This window comes from Mesoplodon densirostris, chromosome 12 (genome assembly GCF_025265405.1).
Source record: "Mesoplodon densirostris isolate mMesDen1 chromosome 12, mMesDen1 primary haplotype, whole genome shotgun sequence".
Taxonomy (NCBI): Eukaryota; Metazoa; Chordata; class Mammalia; order Artiodactyla; family Ziphiidae; genus Mesoplodon; species Mesoplodon densirostris.
Window position 1 is genome coordinate 29,728,642 of NC_082672.1, and position 22,089 is coordinate 29,750,730.

Genomic DNA, 22,089 nt, shown 5'->3' on the forward strand with positions numbered 1-22,089 from the left:
GTTCTGGATCTGTTGGAGAAAGTTGATTGAATGACAAAAGTCAAACAGGTTATGACGGTGTTCTTTTCTATACACCAAATTCATGCGGTATCATTAATGAAGAGGGTTTTACCTCCCTTTATTCCTACATATCTGAAGAGACAGTGTGACATTTTGCTATCATCATCTACCAAGGGTACCTCTACTTTTATTTTTTTCCTTTTTATTTATTTTATTTATTTTTGTGGTACGTGGGCCTCCCACTGTTGTGGCCTCTCCCGTTGCGGAGCACAGGCTCCGGACGCTCAGGCCCAGCGGCCATGGCTCACGGGCCCAGCTGCTCCACGGCATGTGGGATCTTCCCGGACCAAGGCACGAACCCGCGTCCCCTGCATCGGCAGGCGGACTCTCAACCACTGCACCACCAGGGAAGCCCCTGTACCTCTACTTTTTTTTTTTTTTTTTTTTTTTTTTTTTGCGGTATGCGGGCCTCTCACTGTTGTGGCCTCCCCCGTTGCGGAGCACAGGCTCCGGACGCGCAGGCTCAGCGGCCATGGCTCACGGGCCCAGCCGCTCCGCAGCATATGGGATCCTCCCAGACCGGGGCACGAACCCGTATCCCCTGCATCGGCAGGCGGACTCTCAACCACTTGCGCCACCAGGGAGGCCCATGTACCTCTACTTTTAGAGATTATTCAGGGCAATCATAGAAGGCCAGGAAGAGACCCTGAGAGCACCAGGCTGCCTCTCTGACTGGCCTATGCTTGTTATCTCTTTCTTTAAAGAACAGTGCTTAGTCAGCTGCCAAGGCTCATGAATATGATCAATACAGCCCCTAAAAATACTGGTGAGGTTCATAACAGGAACAGATCAGAAGGCTTTTAGATGAAAACAGAAGTAAAGTATCATGAAACCTAATGGGACTCTCATTTGTAAATTCTATCTTTTAGACAGCAAAGAATTTTGGGGCACAGGATAATTTGAGGGGCAATGTAAGGAAAGTAAAAGGAGGATACATTTTTCTGACTCGTTGGAAGATTCATCTGTGGTCCTTGGAACAAGAGGCTAAATTGACATTTTCCCAGCCTGGGCAGATGAAAACCTAGATGGCTACCCTCCAGATGGTTTGATTCTCTGGACTGACAAACTATCCATTGAATGTTGTCTGTAGAAAAGGGCATCTACTTGAGTTCTCTTGAAAAATGGTTACTCAATATGCTTGTTTAATGATCCCATTGGACCCAAAGCCTTGATTTCAAAATCTTCATGTACCTCATGTATAAAATCTAGTCCCTCAATTTTCTGAAGCAACTGAGTAGCATAATATAATATGTAATATAATAGTTCAGCCTGAGTGGGGGGTTGTTTGGTTTGATTTTGTCTTGCATTTTACAGTGAGGTGTCAAGTGACTGCTAGGGAAATATATACACTTGATTATTTGGTAAAGGGAAAAAAAACTAAATTTGATTGAGAACAAATCTTATGCCCAACAATATATAAGGGGCATATTATTAAACCATTTCATTTATTAAGCATTTTCTATGGATCAGGTACTCTTTGGGGCACCAGGGACACTCTGGAGAATAAGATAGGTACTATCCCTGGCTCACAGAGACTACTTATTAGTTGGGGGAGACAAAGAACAAGCACTCAAAAAGTCAGCTAAGGGCTTCCCTGGTGGCACAGTGGTTGAGAGTCCGCCTGCCGATGCAGGGGACGCGGGTTCGTGCCCCAGTCCGGGAGGATCCTACATGCCGCAGAGCGGCTGGGCCCGTGAGCCATGGCCGCTGAGCCTGCGCGTCTGGAGCCTGTGCTCCGCAACGGGAGAGGCCACGGCAGTGAGAGGCCCGCGTACCAAAAAAAAAAAAAGTCAGCTAATAAAACTAATATGCAAATAACGGAAACAGAATAAGTGACACTGTGTAAGTGATGTTTGATTGGAGACTGTTAAGCAGGAGAGAAACCTGAATTGTTTGTGTTATCTGGTCTTCAGGGAACTCAAGGTCCAGGGAGTCACCTGAGATTTAAAATAGTAGCACAAAATCCCTGACAATGGAGGGAGGGGTGAGGCATGCAAAGGATTAGCTGAATGTGGAGAATTATTTTCTTTATTTTTTATTTTTTATTTTTTTCGGTACACGGGCCTCTCACTGCTGTGGCCTCTCCCGTTGCGGAGCACAGGCTCCGGACACGCAGGCCCAGCGACCATGGCTCATGGACCCAGCCTCTCCGCGGCATGTGGGATCCTCCCGGACCAGGGCACGAACCCGTGTCCCCTGCATTGGCAGGCGGACTCTCAACCACTGCGCCACCAGGGAAGCCCTGGAGCATTATTATAAGAAGTGACATGAGGGGCTTCTGGGCCTTTAGAAGTTCCTTTTTAGATTTATCTTTTCCCAGATATCACAGAACTGTACAATCAATATTAGAGCTGCAAGAGAACTTCCAGCACAGTCACTTGAGAAATGAATAATCTAAAGGGTTCAACATGCCCAAGTCTGTATTTTAATGGCATTAAGGCATAGCAGTGCCTTAGGAAAAGTAGAAATATCTGTAAGCTTCCCTTTGCTTTTGGGAAAGCGCTGTTCAATTTAACAAAATAAATTCAGACTTTGCCCGCCCTGAGTTTAGCAACGCTGTCCATCTTGGGCATCCTTGTTAGACCCAGGACTTAGCACGGTGTCTGGCACAAAAAAGGTGCTCTGTGGAGGCCTGGAGGATTAAAAATAATAGGCCACCATCAGTTGGTGCTTGTACCTGTTTCTGTAACTGAAGGATAAGCTAAACGACCTAGAACAAGCATCTTCTGTGCTGCTGGCTTTCTCTGACCTGCTTTCAATGATTCTACCCTCTCAACCGGCCCATATTTACATTCTATTATTTCCCATCACCTTGAGCAATTAAAAACTCCTCTGGTTTAGCTTTTGGCTTATTTTCTGCTTTTTCACCTTAAATTTAACTTTTACTTCAAACACTTGGTTAACAAGCACTTATTCTGTTATCATGGCATTTAGTTCTTCACTGCCTGTTCTGGAACATTGTCTGTGTGGGGACCAAGAGAGGAGGGGGGAGTTTGAAAAAGGAAGAGGATCACCTTTTCAGGCCTTTAAAGGAATTCCCATCCAATTAGTCTGACCTTGACCCAGCAGATTAAGTGGCCCACACTGTTTCTGCTCTTTAAACACAGCACATAACCGTTATTATTTTGATTTGTTGGAGCCCTTTGCATTACATGAGGTGTTCTGTTTATGGCTGTGATATGTGTGGAGTGGGGTAAGGAACATAGACACATTATATTTTCTTTCTTTTTCTTTTTTTTTTTTTAAGATATGTCATATTTTCTATGTGAGATTCCAACTTGAGTCGGCACTTTAAATTCTTAATTTCAATTACTTTTCGCAATTTACATTAAGTATTAGTATCCCCATTATACGGATTAAGAGATAAAGATTTAGAGAATACCTTGTCTAAGTTCTCACAGGTAATGAGCCTCAGTTGTAGCTGACTTAAGTGTACTGCAAAGATCTCTATCCTCAGCACATTACTGTCACTGCTGAGCTTGCTGTGGGAGGTGACATAAAAATTTTTTTAAAAGTTGCTTTACATAAAAATGATGCCATTCAACCTTTTGCCAGCCACCCGTCCCTCCTGGTTTTCCCACTACTAGTTACTATGACATTTATCTTATTTCGCTGCTGCAATTTGTAGGCAGACTTTACAGGAAACAGTCCATAAGGGTGGCCTGAGCTTCTGTTGCTTCTTGCTAAATTAATTATAGGGTTAGAAATGGAGTCGACTGGAGAGAGATTTATTTACCCTGAGTAAATGAAAGCTTTCGGGTTTCACTTTAGTTTGGCAAAAAATGTCCGCCGGAAATCCAGGCTCCTTATTTACTACCGGCACTTTGTAAATAAAGTTGGGGTGAAAGAGAGCCCTTTATATTGTTTTCATGTCTGTTACAACTTTAATATGTGTGTCCCAAGAAGAACTCGGCCTGCAAAGAAATTCCAAGCCCTGTGCTGCCTGAACTCTGAGCTGGGCTGCGAGGCACATAGGGAAAGTAGGTGTGTATGAGGGTTCATCCTGGGCAGAGAAAAGGGAGTAAAGCCCAAAGCCCTCTGACCTGATCCTTGCGACAACACCTGACATTTTATCATTACAAATTCATTTTTTTAATCAACCAAGGCCTTTTAAAATGCAAATGCCTAGCAATAAATGCCCAATAACAAAGCTATGTCAGTAATATATAAGGCTTTCAGTAAGGACTGATAAAGTTAACCCCTGCGACACACGCCCCTGACTTGGCTTTTAAAAATGCTTTGCTGAAACCCTTTGAGGAGTTCGAGGCTTTTCAGGGCATGAACCACCTCATCTCCTTGCATGACCTTGCAATAAACCTTTCTCTGCTCAAAAAAAAAAAAAAAATCCAAAGTAATAATAATAATAAAATATAAAGCTTTCAGTAAAGCCATAGTCCTCTTGAACTTAGAAAGTCACAGATAATACTGAATTTTGATTTCAAAAATTGTCCAATTTATTCCTGAATTATTTTTCATAATCATACAGAAAATACCTTGGATGTCATTTTCCAGGTCAATCCTGAGAGCCAGATATAAAGCTGTCAAATATGTGCTATTCCTTACCCTTCATACTGTATTCTAATTAACAGTCATTTTTTATTTTTATTTCTTGTTCATTGGATTATGCTACATCAGACATTGACAGTGTTATAAAGATGGGGATAAGGTGAGTTTTCAACCCAACATAGACCTGTTGGTCTGTTCTAGATTCCTATTCCTCCCACGTCAAGAGCTGCCACTGGCCTCCCTTCTTTAATTTATTCCCTGATTAAAATTAAAAATTTACTACAAAACCATGTCCACATCCTACCACCAACTTCCCTGTGGCCTGACTTTCCAGAAGGGATGGGCATAGAACATGGTGTTATCACCTCTGACAGATTACTAATCCCTATGCTGGATTATAACTATACTTGTCTAAACTTTTATCCATCTTCTAACTACATAAATTTCCCCATTCCAACTTCCAACATTTCCTTATGTGTTTGTGTGTGTAAATTTGTTCATTTTCAATGAGGTAGAGGTAGTGTAAAAAAAATGCAAATATCCTTTGAAGGAATGATAGCTGAGTGATCAATCACATTTGGTTTGAATTAACTTTTCAAAACACATTGGAATGTTTTCCTTCTTAAAAGGGATTTTCCTTGGTGGTTTTTAGATCTCTTCACAATAGGGCTCAGTCTATCTTTGTAGGTAATTTCCCACCTGCCTCTCACCATGAGATCATGTTTACCACGGTATCTCCTGCATCTAGCACAATGTCTGATGCATAGTTCTAGAAGAATCTGTGGATGAATGAATGAATGAGTTCCACCATGCCTAGAGCTGTATCAGACACAGAGGTGCCTATGCAGGCTAATAATCAGCAGTCCTTCAAACGGGTATGTTTTCTAAGACATTATTAATTCCATACTTATTGGGGTGGGGGGCAGTGAGAGGAAGAGAGGAGAGGCAGATCTGTGTCAGCTAAGATATTTTTTTAACATTTATTTATTTATTTATGTGTCTGTGTTGGGTCTTAGTTGTGGCATGCGGGATCTTTAGTTGTGGCATGCTAACTTCTTAGTTGAGGCATGTGGGATCTAGTTCCCTGACCAGGGATCAAACCCAGGCCCCCTGCATTGGGAGCGCAGAGTCTTAGCCACTAGACCACCAGGGACGTCCCTAAGATCTTTTTTATTTCATTTGAAAGTGCTGTTATCCACTTCAGCAGTAGCAGCAAGAGAGCCATGTACCTTTGCTTGTGTGTAAGGTCTGAGTAAGGACCATATTTCCAAATTATTCCAGAGATAGTACATAGCACCTAAAAATTTGGTGCTCATACTATTCCCTCTGCCTAGAATGACTTTCCCTTTTTTGTACCTAGCTGGCCTTTCCAGGATCAGGCCAAATATCTTTTGTTTGTGGAGACTTTCCTCAATGATTCCAAGTCTGGAGGACTTCCCTGGTGGCGTAGTGGATAAGACTCCATGCTCCCAATGCAGGGGGCTCAGGTTCGATCCCTGGTCATGGAACCAGATCCCACATGCCTGCCACAGCTAAGGAGCCCACCGGTTGCAACTAAGACCCAGGGCAACCAAATAAAAAAATAAATATTAAAAAAAAAATTCCAAGTCTGCTGCCTCTCCCCAGTAAAAAGTTCCCCTCTCTGTTGTTCTATGGCAGATTGCTCAGACCTTTAACACTCATCGTGTTGTACCATAATTTATGTGTGTGTGTCCCTACTTAGAATGAGTGCTTCTGTGAAGTCAGATAACCAGATTACTCATAGTTGTGTCCTTTGATCTTAATATTTGTACTTACTTGATAACTGCTTGTTAAATACTTGCATGAATGAATAAATGGAAGGGAGGGGAGGGAGTGGGGCAGGAGGGAAGGAGGGAAGGATGAAGGATGTATCCGTTCAACATCTCCTGCGATGATTAGCGGACAGCAGGGCTTTGAGGCAGTTAGCGTTAGTGGGAAGGAGGATGGGAGGCAATATTTCAGAGTCTGGGGGACCAGAGAGTATGCCACTGCCTTGGGTGGGAAGTGGGAGAGGCATAGGAGTCAACTTCAGTGACAAAGAAAGGTTACTTGAAGGAGATAAATCCGGTCCTAAAAGTAAGTTTGGTTACCTCACAATTTTGCTTATCATCTGTCCAACTCAGAACAAAAAGAACAATAATTGCTTAATCCTTAATAATGAAAAAATGCTGTTAGAGAAAACAACTTAAAGTCTGCCGAGTAGACAGCTACATGTAGATTATTTAACAAAACACTATTCCAAGATTCTTATAGTATATAGTCTTGCTTATTCAACATCACTGCCTTGGGAAAAAAATAAGCCCTGTGTAAATAAAGCATGTAGTTTTGTGGGTTTTAATAACTCAACACTATTATTCTAGATAATGTGTTCTCTTAGAATCTGCTGTATCACATTCCTAACTCCTTTATGCATGTCAATTTTGACAATTATGAGTAGGGAAGGTAATAGTCACTACAGAACCTGTGTTCTATAAATAGACATTTAACCACCATTGCTAGTTACTGATCTATAACAGTTATCCTGAATTAGCTCACATCATCATCATTTTCTATTTGATGAATACTGTAAAAAAAAAACATGCACTTGGTGACAACCTTCAACAAAAACTGATCCATTTTGTTGCTCTCTGGAGTAATAATTATGTTTTCTGGCATTTCTATGTACTTTCTTTGGAGATGCTCCAGGGAAAAGATTTCCTATGCATTAACCAATAAAACAATAAGTACGGAAACCTAAATGGTGCAGCACAGGATTGTTATAGAATTTATGACAGTTTGAGCAATACAGAATAATCGTATTGCCCTGTTATCAGTGGAAGACATTTTATCTAAGGAATGAAGACTAACACAGCTGACACATTATAGACGTAGCCCAAGAGGGGAACTTAATTATTTTGCATGTTTGTCAATTGCAGATGTATTAAAATGGGGAAAAAAATACCATGATATTTTTTTAATCCCTAAGATTTATATGTGTTCATATTTAGGCTTCTGAAAAGATAAATCATTTTAGAAATCGATGTTCATATTCTGAAACTTGCTTGTTAAACCCTGATCTCATTTTATATTGACATGAAAACATTTTAACAGTAAAAAAAAAGTTAAGTCCTTGTATTTTTCAAAATATTTCCTCTAATATGTTGAGAAGTACCAGGAATTTTTTTCTGCGCCTTTAAATTAAACGGAAAGAATCATACCTTAGTAAAGCTTTCAGGTTGTAGTATTTGTAGTTCATCATTAAGGAAAAATTTTACTTAACCACTAAGTAGAAAAGCTAAAATAATTTTCGTATTAAAATACACACACATTGGAAACTGTTTTGTTTCAGTGCAGCATTACATCTTGGTGAATAATTCCCATTTGAGAGTTTGATTGCGTTTTCCCAGGATGAGGAAGAAATGAGACGACTGGCTTGGGGGAGTGGGGAACTAATTAGCGTATCTCATATCAAGCCGTCTATCTATTTTCTTTGACCGCACAAGGTACTGTAGAGGCATTATCTGGAACTGATTAAACCCCAGGAGAGAAATGGGGAAAATCATACATTCGGGAGTAGTTCTCCCGGAGAACGCGAGCGCCCTCTAGCTCGTATTTACTCGTATTTACAAGCAGATACTGGTGACGTAACTCGGGCCACTTCGCCACCAGGGTGTAGGAGGGAAGGGGCCGGATTTCTCCCGGTAGGAGCACTCTCTGAACCAAAGAAAGAGGCTGGCGACAGGAAGGAAGAACAGATCAAGCGTTTGAATAGCAGCCACAGGACAACCTAAAGTCTGTGAAGAGTTAGGCGCGCGTCACACACAGTTCCCCCGCGTACCTCCCCCCACCCCATACACCCGCCGCCGTGTGTCACCTTCCTGTTCGGAAGTCTTAGTAGGTTGCTGGGACAGAACAGGGGGCCCCTGCTCCACCCATCAGGTATCCGGTTGGAAGAAAAGCCAGTCTCAACAACTTGATTCTCTCCGTTAAATGATAAGTTTAGCAGACCATCCGTCTCCAACGGCTGCACATTAGTGTAGGGGGAGGAGGGAGCATAGCAGATGATACTTTTCTGTTCCAACCACAAATCATATGGTTGTGCCTCTTCTCTGTTCCACTTAGAGCCCTCTAACTTAAATTCCACGTTCCTCCTGGAATGCAAGCAGAGCCTCTTTGAGAAAATGAACTCTGTGCATGTGTTTTGAATTTTTTCTGGACTGATTTGTGATGATAATCAGTCAAGTTACATTTCTTGTGTGTCTTGCTGGGGGTGTAATAAACCCAGGGCACTGATGACTGTAATTTTCTGGATGATGTTGCAACGAAGGGAATAAATGGCCCAGTGTTGAACTTTGCAACTTGCTCCCTTCCTGTATGTAAATTGCCTTTATATAAAGTGGGGTTCATAACAGAGCTGGGACAGTCGCCTCTGACTCGTGCTCCCTTGTCATCTCAGCTTCCAGTCTTATCAGGCACATAGCAGGGAGGCTACTCCAGCCATAACTAAGCTCTACTTCCAGCCTCCAGAAAGGAATCCCCAACCTGCATATCCTAGGCAACCTGAAGAATGAAAGAGGAGGCTATAAAATCCCCTTTGAAAGGTTTGTCTGCTTTCATTAAGATAATTTGGATGAAATGGGTAAAACAAAGATGCTTCAGAGGATTTGGGGTTACTTGGCATGGGGAGGGCACAGGAGGTGAGTCGCTGGAGGTTTCTTAATCTAATGTTTAAAAAACATTAGAAAGGCAGAAATCTTGGTGCAGTTTGGTGTTTCTGGTCATTCTTCAAAATTTTTGCTTTCTCAGAAGGGGAAGGAACCGGGTGGGAGCAGGGCTGGCCTAGGCTAGTTGAAGTGGAGCGTGGGATATGGGGGTACTTGCAATAACAAAGTCATGTTATATGAAGAATCCATGAAAGAGGAAGCAGAAATGGGCCAGTTACTGTGATTTGGAGTTTCCTAAACCTTGCTTTGGGTTGGAGTGTCAGTTTCAGGGAATAGTAAGTGCTTTTTTAAAGAGTGGGTGCTGAGCAAAATTTCCCAGCCAATCTCCAGCAGAGAGGATGTGTGTTGTCCTCTGCCAGTCTGAGGCTGCTGTAAAGCAGTTGAGGCCACAGATCACGTTAAGACAAACAAGGTGGTTAGTTTGCAAAACAAATTCCTGCCCAGCACCAAAGAAAAACCGCTTCACATGTATTCTTGGTTTGACAGTTAGTAGTTCAGAGTGTGTCAGATCCAGTAGGCAACCTTAAGTGGCAGGGCCGTTGGCAGCAAGGGGTCATGGCAGGGCAGGCACCGCAGACATCCCTGACAAGCGCCAGATACCCGGCCCTGCAAACTTAGTAACTTGCAGCCCTCTCCCCGCTCCTGGCCCAGTCGTTGTGCTCGTGGCTTCCCCGCCGGCGCTGGCGCGAGTCCTCCCACCGGCGGTCAGACTGCAGCTCCCAGGCATCTCCCAGCGGCGGGGTTACTGGAAGGCACCGCACCGCTGCTCTGCAGAGCTTGCCTCCCTCCCTCCCTTACTTTCTGGAGCGGAGGAGGCTCCCGGCTAATCTTTCAGGAGTTAACGAGTCACAAGTTATCTGGGACTTGAGGGAATGCGCGAGGTGGTAAACCTGTACGAAGACTGTGGGGTCAGTCCTGAATTAAACCGGAGGAGGGGTAGGGAAGACGAGCACAAACTAAGAGATTTGAAGACAATGGGATGCGACCTTGCAGAGTTTTCAGGTCGGGGAGCGGGAGAGGGAACCTCGGGAGTCGACGATGCCTGGGATGCCGACTCCGCACCGCGCCAGGGTCACGCCAGGTCTGTCCCCTAACTTGCCACCTCCTCACGTGTTTTTGGCATGGCGGAGATTCAAAAGGCAAAGGGAAAATTTACATGCGGAAAGGACAGAATGTTCCCAAAGATTAGTTTAAGGAAAAAAAAAAAAGTGAAATGCACTTTTTTTTTCTTTAGTGCAGAGACGAATTTTATTTCCGCCCCCTCCCCTCCACATTCCTGACCTCTCTCCCTCCCCCTTCCCTCTTTCTTTCCTTCCTTCCTCCTCTTCCAAGTTCTCGGATTTTTCAGCCTTGCCTGGCTTGGGCCAAAAGCACAAAAAAGGCGTTTTCGGAAGCGGCTCGGCCGTGCACAAGGGCCATTTGTTTGTTTTGGGACTCGGGGCAGGAAATCTTGCCCGGCCTGAGTCACGGCGGCTCCTTCAAGGAAACGTCAGTGTTCTCTGGTAGCCCTCGCCCGCTGCGCGCCCGGCCGCCGCTGCCCATGGGGGAGATGCAGGGCGCGCTGGCCAGGGCCCGGCTCGAGTCCCTGCTCCGGCCCCGGCACAAAAAGAGGGCCGAGGCGCAGAAACGGAGCGAGTCCTTCTTGCTGACCGGACTGGGTAAGCGCCGCTGCCGGCACGCGGGGGTCTTGTCTCACCAACTCCTCCACTAGTTGCTCGGATTGGGCGAGAGGGGCTGGGTATTTGGGGTAGTACCAAGGATGGAGAGATGGGGAAGGGGGAGGAGGGCGGCGGGAACCCGGGGACGCGCCGGGCGCTCTGGCCCCACGCTGCGGCCGGAGATAAGGGCGTGCGGGGCCGCCCTCCCCCGGCGCTGCCGTCCTGCACCCGACAGATAACCTCAGCTGGCGGTGCGCGGCCGGCCGGCGAAGGCTGCGGAGGCTGCCTTGCGGATGAGGGGAGAGGGTCAGGGTCGGCGCCGGAGCCGGCAGTGAATGCGAGCGGGGAGTTTGAGAAGCCAGACCGGGCACAGAGCCACCCCGATCGCCTCGCACCGGGCAGAAAGCGCTCTGATTTCCTGATGTGCCGCGACTCTGATTTCCTCGCAGGGCGGAATAAATGAGAAAGGTGGAAAATTACCCCGGCCGCTCCCTCCCTCCCCACCCCCTCCGCCGGCGGTTTCCCCCTCTCCGGCCCGGGAGCCGAGCGAGGCCGACAACTGCCCTGCGCCGGGCCCTGCCGGGGCGGTCCCCGCGCCCCCCGCCCCCGCTCCGGGCTGGCCCCTCTCGCCGGGGGCGGAACCGCCCGCCGCCGGCCGCTTTGTCGCCGGGCAAGTCGCGCGGCAGCCGGGGGCGGGGTCGCGACGGGGCCGGGCAGCGCCGCCTCCTCCGTGTCTTGTGGGTCCCGCCCTCGCGGCGGCACAAGGCATATAAAGCCGGCGGCGCAGCCGGAGCGCAGTGTTGGCTGAGCCGGTCTCCCGGATCTGACGACTCCTCGTGTGCTCTCTCTCTGTGGTGATGACGGTGAAAACCGAGGCTGCTAGGGACACCCTCACTTACTCCAGGATGAGGGGCATGGTAGCAATTCTCATCGGTGAGTGTAGGAATACGACTGGACTTCCAGGTTACGCCAAGTGGAAAGTTTTGAAGGTCGCGGATCAGACTGGTGTGTGTGGCGTTGGATGTTACAAAGCCGTCTAAACGTTTCTCCTCTAATTCGCAGCTTTCATGAAACAGAGAAGGATGGGCCTGAACGACTTTATTCAGAAGATTGCCAATAACTCCTATGCATGCAAACAGTAAGTTTGGTGGGGCGACGTGGGGAAATAAAATTAAGTAGGGAAGTTTCCATTTACCAGCGGTAAAGACACCCTCATCAATATATTGATCAGGAAGCCGACGACTTACCGAGGGTGGGGATCCCTTTTCTCTTTAAGTTCTAATTATTTCAAACATTTAAAGCATTAAAATTAATTTGCTGATTTGGCTTGTTCTGGAAATGCAAGGTAAAATTTTCTTTTTCATAAATTTATTTATTTTTGGCTGCGTTGGCTCTTCGTTGCTGTGCCCAGCCTAGTTGTGGTGCGCGGGGGCTACTCTTTGTTGCGGTGCGTGGGCTTCTCATTGCGGCGGCTTCTCTTGTCGCGGAGCACAGGTTCTAGGGGCGCTGGCTTCAGTAGTTGTGGCGCGCGGGCTCAGTAGTTGTGGCGCATGGGCTTAGTTGCTCCGCGGTATGTGGGATCTTTCGGGACCAGGGCTCGAACCCGTGTCCCCTAAGTTAGCAGAGGGATTCTTAACCACTGCGCCACCAGGGAAGTCCCGATAAAATTTTCATGTTTGCCTAATACACCCCTTCTCTTCTTGAAGAACAACCCTCTGTGTTTAACTGGGTTTATCATTTTGGCTGTTATCTTCTCTCACGGAGTAATTGATTTGGGTGTTTTTAAACACTGAATCCCCCGGAAAGGTTGAGCCAGAAATTCACTATTGGTGTTGGTCTGCCCTCACGTGGCGAGTTAGGATGTTCAACGTTGCTCCTTTCTTCTCTGCAGCCCTGAAGTCCAGTCCATTTTGAAAATCTCCCAACCTCAGGAGCCTGAGCTCATGAATGCCAACCCTTCTCCTCCAGTAAGTGTTCTCTATTCGTGATGCATCAGTGGAGGAATCTTATAAATGAGTCAGTTAGTTTGCCTATGTTGATGAATTATAAAATAGCATTTTGATTAGTATCAAGGCGGGAATGCCTCGTTGGTTCATGGCAAACAAGTGACGTAAGCACTTAAGTATGAGTCAGTGGAGTATTTTAAAAGACATATTTCATAAAAGTTGTCTGCTTAAGAACAACACGATTATATAGTTTTCATACTCTCATTTGAAATATTCGCATGTATGGATGAAAAGGAGTTTGGAATGTGTTTCTAGATGTCTGGGGACCTGCCCCTGTCATTTGCAGATGTACCACCTTTTGCATTGCCTATACTTTATTAATCACTATCTTCCTTTGAAGCAAGCATATTAAAAGAAAACCTTTTATTTTCCAGCCAAGTCCTTCTCAGCAAATTAACCTGGGCCCATCCTCCAACCCTCATGCCAAACCGTCTGACTTTCACTTCTTGAAGGTGATCGGGAAGGGCAGTTTTGGAAAGGTAATTTCACATCTGAAGTTCTCGTTATTTATAGTTTTTCATATGCTCATTTTACATCTCCCTGGATGTGAACAGGAAAATGACTTTTAATTTCAATTTCAGGTTCTCCTGGCAAGACACAAAGCTGAAGAAGCATTCTATGCAGTCAAAGTTCTGCAAAAGAAAGCGATCCTGAAAAAGAAGGAGGTATGAGATGGGCTCGGAGATAGACATTCAGTAGACATTACCTTGCCATCTTGGCGCCACGTTGAAATTTGCCACTAAACCTTCATTGTACTTTTTCTAGGAAAAGCATATTATGTCCGAGCGGAATGTTCTCCTGAAGAACGTGAAACACCCTTTCCTGGTGGGCCTTCACTTCTCTTTCCAGACGGCTGACAAACTGTACTTTGTCCTAGACTACATCAACGGTGGAGAGGTGAGCAGAGAGGATGGGAGCTGACCCCTGGCTGTCCCGTGCATAGCCTGCTTTGTTTTAATTTGAGAGGAAAGTTTTTAAAAGATAATTAGTGGGGGGAAGAGTTACCAGATTTAGTATTTCCTTTAACCTGCCAGCTTTCAGATGGTTTATAAACTATTTAGGGCCACTTCCTGCAATTGTCCTCTTTGGCTATATATGTCAAGACAGGTCCAATGCATTGTCCGGGGTTTCTGGCAACCCAGGCTAACTCTGTTCTATCTCCTACAGTTGTTCTACCATCTCCAGAGGGAGCGATGCTTCCTGGAACCACGGGCTCGGTTCTATGCTGCTGAAATAGCCAGTGCCTTGGGTTACCTGCACTCTCTGAACATCGTTTATAGGTGAGCTGAAGAGCTCTGAAGGCTCCCTTCCTTGTGTAAAGGAGACATAGCCCGGCCTTTGACAGGGCCTTAAAATAATCTGTGTTTAGGCACAACTTGGTCACCTAAAACCAGGTCCCCAGCATGTGACCCATCTTTTGACTCCCTGCCACGAGGGAACTAGCCAATGAGGATTGTGCCTCATCCAGAATAGATGAACAGAACAAGGACTCCCTTTTAGATTCACTAACACAACTACAGTGAATGTAAAGTGCTTCCAGTAGCTCTAGTGGCGATCTTTACGGAGGATTACTAATGCAGTGAAATTAACTTCTACGACTACTTTCCTATTCATTTTCTTTTTTTTTTTTACAGAGACTTAAAGCCAGAGAATATTTTGCTGGATTCACAGGGACACATTGTCCTTACTGACTTTGGACTCTGCAAGGAGAACATTGAACACAATGGCACGACGTCCACCTTCTGTGGCACGCCCGAGGTAGGCGAACTCCTGGTCCACCCCTTCCTCCAGGAAGGGATCACTGCAGTGACACTTGTAACTACTGGAAGAGTAAGCTGTTTTCAGAGATGTTTTAGTCTGGTTCAGTGCAAGTAAAATACACTGGCTGTTGGAGGCATGAGAAATTCCAAGGCCTCATGTTGCTTTAATTAAAGTGAGCTGTTTGTAAGCTCCACACTATAAAAGGTTTCTAAACCCCTAAATAAGATATCTGAGGAGGGCCCAATAGCTTTCAAAATATCAGGACATGTAAGTGGTCAGTCAGCCTCAAAGCCAGCGTTTTATCAGGAAGTAGTTTAAAGAAATATATCCTCCAAGTGGACCCAGGGTCTCTCAGCCCTTTCAAAGTGCATGCCTGGTCTTGGGAGTGCCTAGTTTCAGGGACTCTAAACTCTCTTTTTCTGGTCTGTCTTTCAGTATCTTGCACCTGAGGTGCTTCATAAGCAGCCTTATGATAGGACCGTGGACTGGTGGTGTCTGGGGGCCGTCTTATATGAGATGCTGTATGGCCTGGTGAGTAGCCCATTGAAAATCGTGGAATATTGTCCTGGGTTGATACATTTCTCCCTAAAATGTAGTCTTAAAAATCCAGACTTATCTGGGCACACGAGCCCCATTGCGGACCTGATCATCACGTCTTGCCCTCTATCAGTAAGCTTATCAAATGCTGATGAGAGAGGAATATTGGTTAAGCGATAGGTATTTTAGGGTAAACCGTTACCTAGTGGATTTTTTTCTTTTGTAAGTTCACATTTTACTAGGTGTGACCTCACTGAAACCTATGTGAGAGTGAAAAACATGGCTTATTAACATCTACCCCCGATAAGGGTGGCAAAATATAGACACTTAAAAATCCAGGGTAAAGAAAACCTATCAAGTGATAAACTTTGTCAAAACCAGCTTCATATATTACGTTTAAGTCTTTCCTGGTAATGGATGCTCTCCAAAGCTTCCAATTAAGTAGTAAGTAATCTTCCTGCTTCTTTCAGCCTCCATTTTATAGCCGAAACACAGCTGAGATGTACGACAACATTCTGAACAAACCCCTCCAGTTGAAGCCAAATATTACAAATTCTGCAAGACATGTCCTGGAGGGCCTCCTGCAGAAGGACAGGACAAAGAGGCTTGGTGCCAAGGATGACTTTGTGAGTCATTTTTTTCCTCTCCTCCTGGGCTGTATGGGTAGAGCATTAGACCTCACCGCCCTTCTTGAGTTTCACTCTTCTAAATTTGTGCTTCTTTCTCAACAGATGGAGATTAAGAATCACGTCTTCTTCTCCCTAATTAACTGGGATGATCTCATTAATAAGAAGATTACTCCCCCTTTTAACCCAAATGTGGTGAGTATCTCTCTCGTGAGTGTGCACAGGCCCAAAGGGCATTTCTTTTAGTCAGAGTTGCTGTTGGTAGTGGTGGAAGGGGAAGGGCCCTCAAGGAATACATTGGCATTCGAAAGCCATTATTTTACCCACAGAAAAAAGTAGAACTTTTGTCCCAACAAAGCTCACATTATTTCTCCACACCTTTTATAAATTACAGTAGCAAAAGACAGAAAGTAAACAACATGGTCCTCATAGTTTAAACTTTGTGTGGCCTTTGGGTTTTGTGCTTGAAATGGTTGCTGATGGTGGAAGTCACCATATGGTGCCTGCGTGAGAATTTCCCTTTCTTGTCTCCATTGTGAATTCTTGACATGGAGTACGTTTTCTTCCCTTCCTGCATCAGAGTGGACCCAGTGACCTGCGGCACTTTGATCCCGAGTTTACCGAAGAGCCAGTCCCCAACTCCATCGGTCGGTCTCCCGAGAGTATCCTCCTCACGGCCAGCGTCAAGGAAGCGGCCGAGGCCTTCCTGGGCTTTTCCTACGCACCTCCCATGGACTCTTTCCTCTGAACGGTCTTAGGGTTGGTTGTGAAGGATTTTACGGGCGTTTTTTAAATGTTTTAGTTAGCCTTTTGGTAGAGCTGCCAGCTGACAGGACATCTTAAAAGAGAATTTGCACATCCCTGGAAGCTTGCACATCTTGGCAATCTTATTGCACACTGTTTGCTGGAAGCTTTTCGAAGAGCACATCCTCCTCAGTGAGCTCGTGAGGTTTTCCTTATTCTTCCTTCCAATGTGGTGCTATCTCTGAAATGAGCAGTAGAGGGCCGCCCCAGGCAGGTGCAGCGGTCTCATTCGAAGGAGGACGCTGTCCTGAGAAGGAGCCTTCTGAAGGTCTGTCCGGGCCGTGATAAACGAATCTTATGAAACGTGCCTTTTCTGATGAGATCGTGTTAGCTCCAAAGTTCTTGCTGTCACCCAGTGTTTCCGTTCTGTTTTTCCTTGTGGACTTCCTGTGTGATCGGCCGTATGAGTGTGGTATGCTTGCTCACAGAAGGACTCAGTTATAAGCATCAATGTGACACTTGCAGGACACTACAACGTGGGACATTGTTTGTCTCTTCCATATTTGGAAGATAAATTTATGTGTAGGCTGTTTTCTTGTGTGTAAGATATAGTTAATAACTAAAATTTATCGAAAATGGTCTTGCAATGACTTGTATCCAGATGCTTAAAGAAGCATTGCTGCTACAGATATTTCTATTTTTAGAAAAGGTTTTTATGGACCAATGCCCCGGTTGTCAGTCAGAGCCTGGTGTTTTCATTGTTTAAAATATCACCTGTAAAATGGGCATTATTTATGTTTTGGGGTTTTTTTGTTTCTTTTTGGCATTCCTGATAATTATGTGTATTGTATAAAGAAAGTCTGTACATTGGGTTATAACACTAGTGTATTTAAACTTACAGGCTTACTTGTAATGTAAACCACCATTTTAATGTACTGTAATTAACATGGTTATAATAATGTACAATTCTTTCCCCCCTCCCTACCGCACACCTTTTTTTGTGTGTGATAAACCAACTTTGGTTTGCAATAAAACCTTGAAAAATATTTGCAGAAATTGTGTCCACGTGTGTTATTTTGTAAATTTCAGTTAAGGGGGCGGATAGTAGATCTGTTGAAAATGTAAAACCAGGGAAATGCTGCTGTAATTCACAGCTCAGTGGCTTGATTCCTCCAACAGCATCAGCTTCTGACTCTAGGAGAGAATAGGGTGGTCTTAAAGCCAATTATTTTTTTTTTTACTTGGTGGGAGGCTGCATTGCATGACTTGCAGGATCTTAGTTCCCAGACCAGGGAGAACCCATGTCCCCTGCAGTGGAAGCACACAGAGTCCTAACCACTGGACTGCCAGGGGATTCTCTAAAGCCAATTTCTATTTTTGGGCTTCTCAGCAGCATTTTATGATGTCAGTCATTATCCATAAATCCATCCAAACAAATCCTTGTCAATTTAACTCTCTCAAGGACAGCCATGAAGTAATGTTCCCTATATTTATTGCCTGCCCTCTGAAGTTGGCTGTTTGTCTGACATTTGGCTTGTCTGAAGTAACGGGTAATTCTTTCGACAAATACTTGGTGCCTTCCCTGTGTCAGGCTCTATTCTGAGTGCTGAGGATAAAGCAATGAGCAAAGCTGACAAATCTCTGCCCTTACACATCCTGGTGGGAAAGACAGACTTTGAATAAAGCAGTTTGTCGAAATGGAAATTGAGATAACAGTCTGTAAGTATATGAGAATGCCACTAAAGAGGGTGAGGATGTTTGTCATAAATGACTATGTTCCCAAAATGCTGAGCCGGCAGGACTCCTGGTTCGTGAGAGTAACCAGAGCCGAAATGAGTCCAGTGTCAGCTCAGGGAAGGACCCTGCAGGGGCACATCCCTGGTTTGGACCAGAAGCCACTGAAGCTGGTGTGCACCCAGCACTGCATGGGCCCACCTGACTGATGTTCAGAGGCCTTTCCTAGAGCTCATCCCATTGGAATATTTCCTGTGGGAGAAAGGAAAGGGGCTTGATATTAGGAGATATAATCATCTTGCGTCCAAGTTGTTTGGACTTTTTCACTTTTCTAGGTCTTCCACAAATTTCCTAGCATACACGGGATTCTCCAATAGTTGGCCTTGCTGCTGCTCTAAGCCTACTGCACACCCTCTACCTTGACCTCTTAGTTTGCACAGGGATTTCCCCAGGGAAAGTAGTGATCCCTTTCATCGTGGCTCTTATGTCTCACCTCTCCCAGAAGGGTTGAACAGGTGTTGGAGATCACTTAGTCTGTCTCTCTCTTTTTTTTTTTTAAAGGAATTTTGCCTTTTTTTTTTTTTTTTTTTAATTTATGGCTGTGTTGGCTCTTCGTTTCTGTGCGAGGGCCTTCTCTAGTTGTGTCAAGAGGGGGCCACTCTTCATCATGGTGCGCGGGCCTCTCACTATCGCGGCCTCTCTTGTTGCGGGCTCTGGACGCGCAGGCTCAGTAATTGTGGCTCACGGGGCTAGTTGCTCCGCGGCATGTGGGATCTTCCCAGACCAGGGCTCGAACCCGTGTCCCCCGCATTGACAGGCAGATTCTCAACCACTGCACCACCAGGGAAGCCCTACTGTCTCTCTTGAGTCAATGACTTCTTGCTGAAGGGGAACCCCAGATCAAGCTCTGCATTTGAGTTATGGCTCTGCCCTACAGACATTAGCTGCATATTAAACCTCTTACCAAACCCAAATGCCAAAATCGACAATGGTGACAAAGAAAATCTAAAGTCCTAGTAATGACTGATGCTAGCCCTGATGAAAAGGCTTTCTGCATCTCTCCCCCTCATTCTCATGATCAATAAGAGTTAAGAGTTCCCCTTTGAACAATAAGTACTTAAATCACTTTTTTTATCTGAACATAAGTCTTGCAGCCACAACTCTCCCATCTAATTATAGATAACTCAGAGGGGTTAATCATGGATTACAAAGCTTTTTAATTTTTTAAGGGTAGAAATTTGGTTTATGGCTTCAGTCAGTCAGTATGTAAGATCTGATTTGCATTGCTGGAGAGTTGATAAGAGCCAGAGAAGTCCCAAGTGTCACATAAACAGGAGGAGATTAAATCAAACACAAGTGGGTGGGAAGGGAACAGGGCAAGAACAGGGAAGTCCAGAAAGAAAAATGGATCAACTAAAAAAAAAAGGCAAATATTTACTAAACACTATGATGTCAAATAGCATATGTGCAGAGGTATCTTTTATCTAGGGCTGTGGGACACATCCCTGTCAGCATTTGATACTACATTTGAGCACTATGGTTGGTAAAAGGGACAATTCACTTCTCCATAGTTTTTCAGTGGTGGAGCTGGTCAAATATGGGTTTGGGGGAACATTCGGCTAAGACTCCCACAAATTAAAATGGGACTTTGAAGCCACTGCTACCATGAATATAAGTCAAGTACCATGCGTAGGGAATTTGCCATATACTTGGGGAGACATGGTACCTACCCATGGTATAAGGCAGTTGATGAATGAAGGGTAAAGGGAACCTCAGAAGTCCAGAAGCTCTCTGTGGGGTTGGCTACCTAGAGCAGGCTTCACAGAGGGGATGACAAAGATTCTCAACAACCAATTCATTTCTAGGGAGTCTAATGGGATGCAGGCCCTAAGGATTAGATAACAGTAATAATAGTTTATACTATAGAGCTCGAACTGTATGCCAGACGTTTTTCTAAGTACTTTATACAAAATTTATTTAATCTTCAGAATAACCCTGTGATGTCAAAAATGAAGAAACTAGCACAAAAAGGTAATTTGCTGGGACATGGTTAGGTTAGAAGTCAAATCGTGACAGTCTGGCCACAAAGCCTATGTTTGTAACCAACACATACTCTGCAAAATGTTGTCACCTAAAAGGTGACAACAAGAATATAGAAGCAAACAATTGTGCGCTTGTTAGTCATTCACTTATTATTTCTCCAGACCTTTACGAAGATACCTTCTAGATGTTGTGCTAGGCAAAGAGAGAGAAAGAGAAAGGGGGTGGGGAGGGAGAAAGAATTTGCAACTATAATGTAGACATTGTCAGTTGTTGAAGATGAGATGCAGCTGGAAATGCACATTGCAGTGGGAGTGTAAATCAGTACAACCATTTTGAAAAACTGTTTGGCATTTTCTACTAAATAAAGATGGACATATTTCTAACTTATGACCCAGTAGTTTCACTCGATGGTATATGCACCCCAAAGAGTGCAAATATATTCAATAAAAATTTTGCAGTAATATTCACAGTAGGACTATTTATATTAGCCCCAAATGGGAACAATTCAAAATGTCCACCAACAGCAAAATACATAAATATAATTAATAAATGAGTAAATATAATGGAATATCATACTATAATGAAAATGCTATATGCTATATACAACAACAGGGAATAAATCTCACAAACATAGAAACCACACTGTATGATTTGATTTATATAAAATTTGAAAGCAGGCCAACAAAACAAAGCCATTTAAAAGTCAGGATCTGATTGTCTTTGGGGAGGGGAGGATGGAGATAATGATCAAGAGGGCAAGTGAGGGGGGTGGTCTTCTGGGTGCTGGTAATTTCTTGATCTTGGTGGTTTCAGGCGTGATTTTGCTTTTTGATATTTCATCAAGCTAAATACTTATGATACGTGAATTTTCTATATGTTTGTTATATATCAATAAAAACGTTTACTTAAAAATACATGGTATGACAGAAACAGGATGTTATGGGAACACAGAGGAGAGACTTCTTATCCAACTTGGGGGTCAGGGAAAGGGGCTAAGTTTTCGGGGAGTTTAGGACAGAGAGGCTTAGGGAGGTCTGAAGGGCTCAGGTAGATTGTCTTGGGAACTGGATCTTGAAAGTGAGGCAGAAAGTAGGGCCTTCCAGGTCTGGCTGGTAGAGGTGGGGAGCGAGGGGGCAGCATGCCTAAGCACGATGAATGGGGTATTGGAAAAAGGGAGGGTCTCAGGCAGACCTAGGTCAGAATCCCAGCTCCACCCATCTGCTTTCTAGCATTGGGCAAGTAGTAACTTGGGCAAACCTCTCCTTCAGTTTCTTTAAGGGGGGAAATGCATCCACTGCCTATTTTTTCTCAGTTATATGTGAGACAAGGTCAGAAGGAACTGGAATTTAAAAATGCTAATTAATTTCTTCTTTCCCCACTCATTACCTTTCTTACCTTTCTCAATGTCCCCTTCTCTTTAGCAGATTATAGGGGTAAAAAAAGATATCAAAGAGTAGTGAGGGACTTCCCTCGTGGTCCAGTGGTTAGGAATCCGCCCTCCAATGCAGGGGAAGCAGGTTCGGTCCCTGGTCAGGGAACTAAGATCCCACGTGCCGCGGAGCAACTAAGCCCGCTCGCCTCAACAGAGCCCACGCGCTCTGGAGCCCGTGTGCCACAACTAGAGAGAAACCTGCGTGTCGCAACGAAAGACCTCACATGCCACAATTAAGACCCGATGCAGCCAAATATA

At 44.7% G+C, this 22,089-nt stretch overlaps 1 protein-coding gene across 2 annotated transcripts; it reads left to right on the forward strand.

Annotated features, from left to right (window-relative positions):
- The first annotated feature begins 10,768 nt into the window (after positions 1 to 10,768).
- SGK1 (serum/glucocorticoid regulated kinase 1) lies at positions 10,769 to 17,668 on the forward strand. 2 transcript variants are annotated; one of them, XM_060114642.1, is made up of 12 exons: positions 10,769 to 10,948; positions 12,011 to 12,086; positions 12,840 to 12,915; positions 13,329 to 13,433; positions 13,536 to 13,619; positions 13,720 to 13,851; positions 14,122 to 14,234; positions 14,589 to 14,712; positions 15,151 to 15,246; positions 15,723 to 15,878; positions 15,984 to 16,073; positions 16,459 to 17,668. In XM_060114642.1, the coding sequence occupies exons 1-12, from the start codon at positions 10,831 to 10,833 to the stop codon at positions 16,624 to 16,626; spliced, it is 1,338 nt and encodes a 445-aa protein (XP_059970625.1). In that variant the 5' UTR covers positions 10,769 to 10,830; the 3' UTR covers positions 16,627 to 17,668. The 2 variants fall into 2 exon arrangements, with proteins under 2 accessions (XP_059970625.1, XP_059970626.1); XM_060114643.1 differs by lacking the exon at positions 10,769 to 10,948 and adding an exon at positions 11,729 to 11,881.
- The last annotated feature ends 4,421 nt before the right edge of the window (positions 17,669 to 22,089 follow it).

Coding starts and splice junctions, on each gene's coding strand:
- SGK1 (XM_060114642.1), top strand. CDS start 10,831: ATGGGGGAGATGCAGGGCGCGCTGGCCAGGGCCCGGCTCGAGTCCCTG. Junction 13,434..13,535: donor GGAAGGGCAGTTTTGGAAAG/GTAATTTCACAT, acceptor TTTCAATTTCAG/GTTCTCCTGGCAAGACACAA. Junction 13,620..13,719: donor CGATCCTGAAAAAGAAGGAG/GTATGAGATGGG, acceptor TACTTTTTCTAG/GAAAAGCATATTATGTCCGA.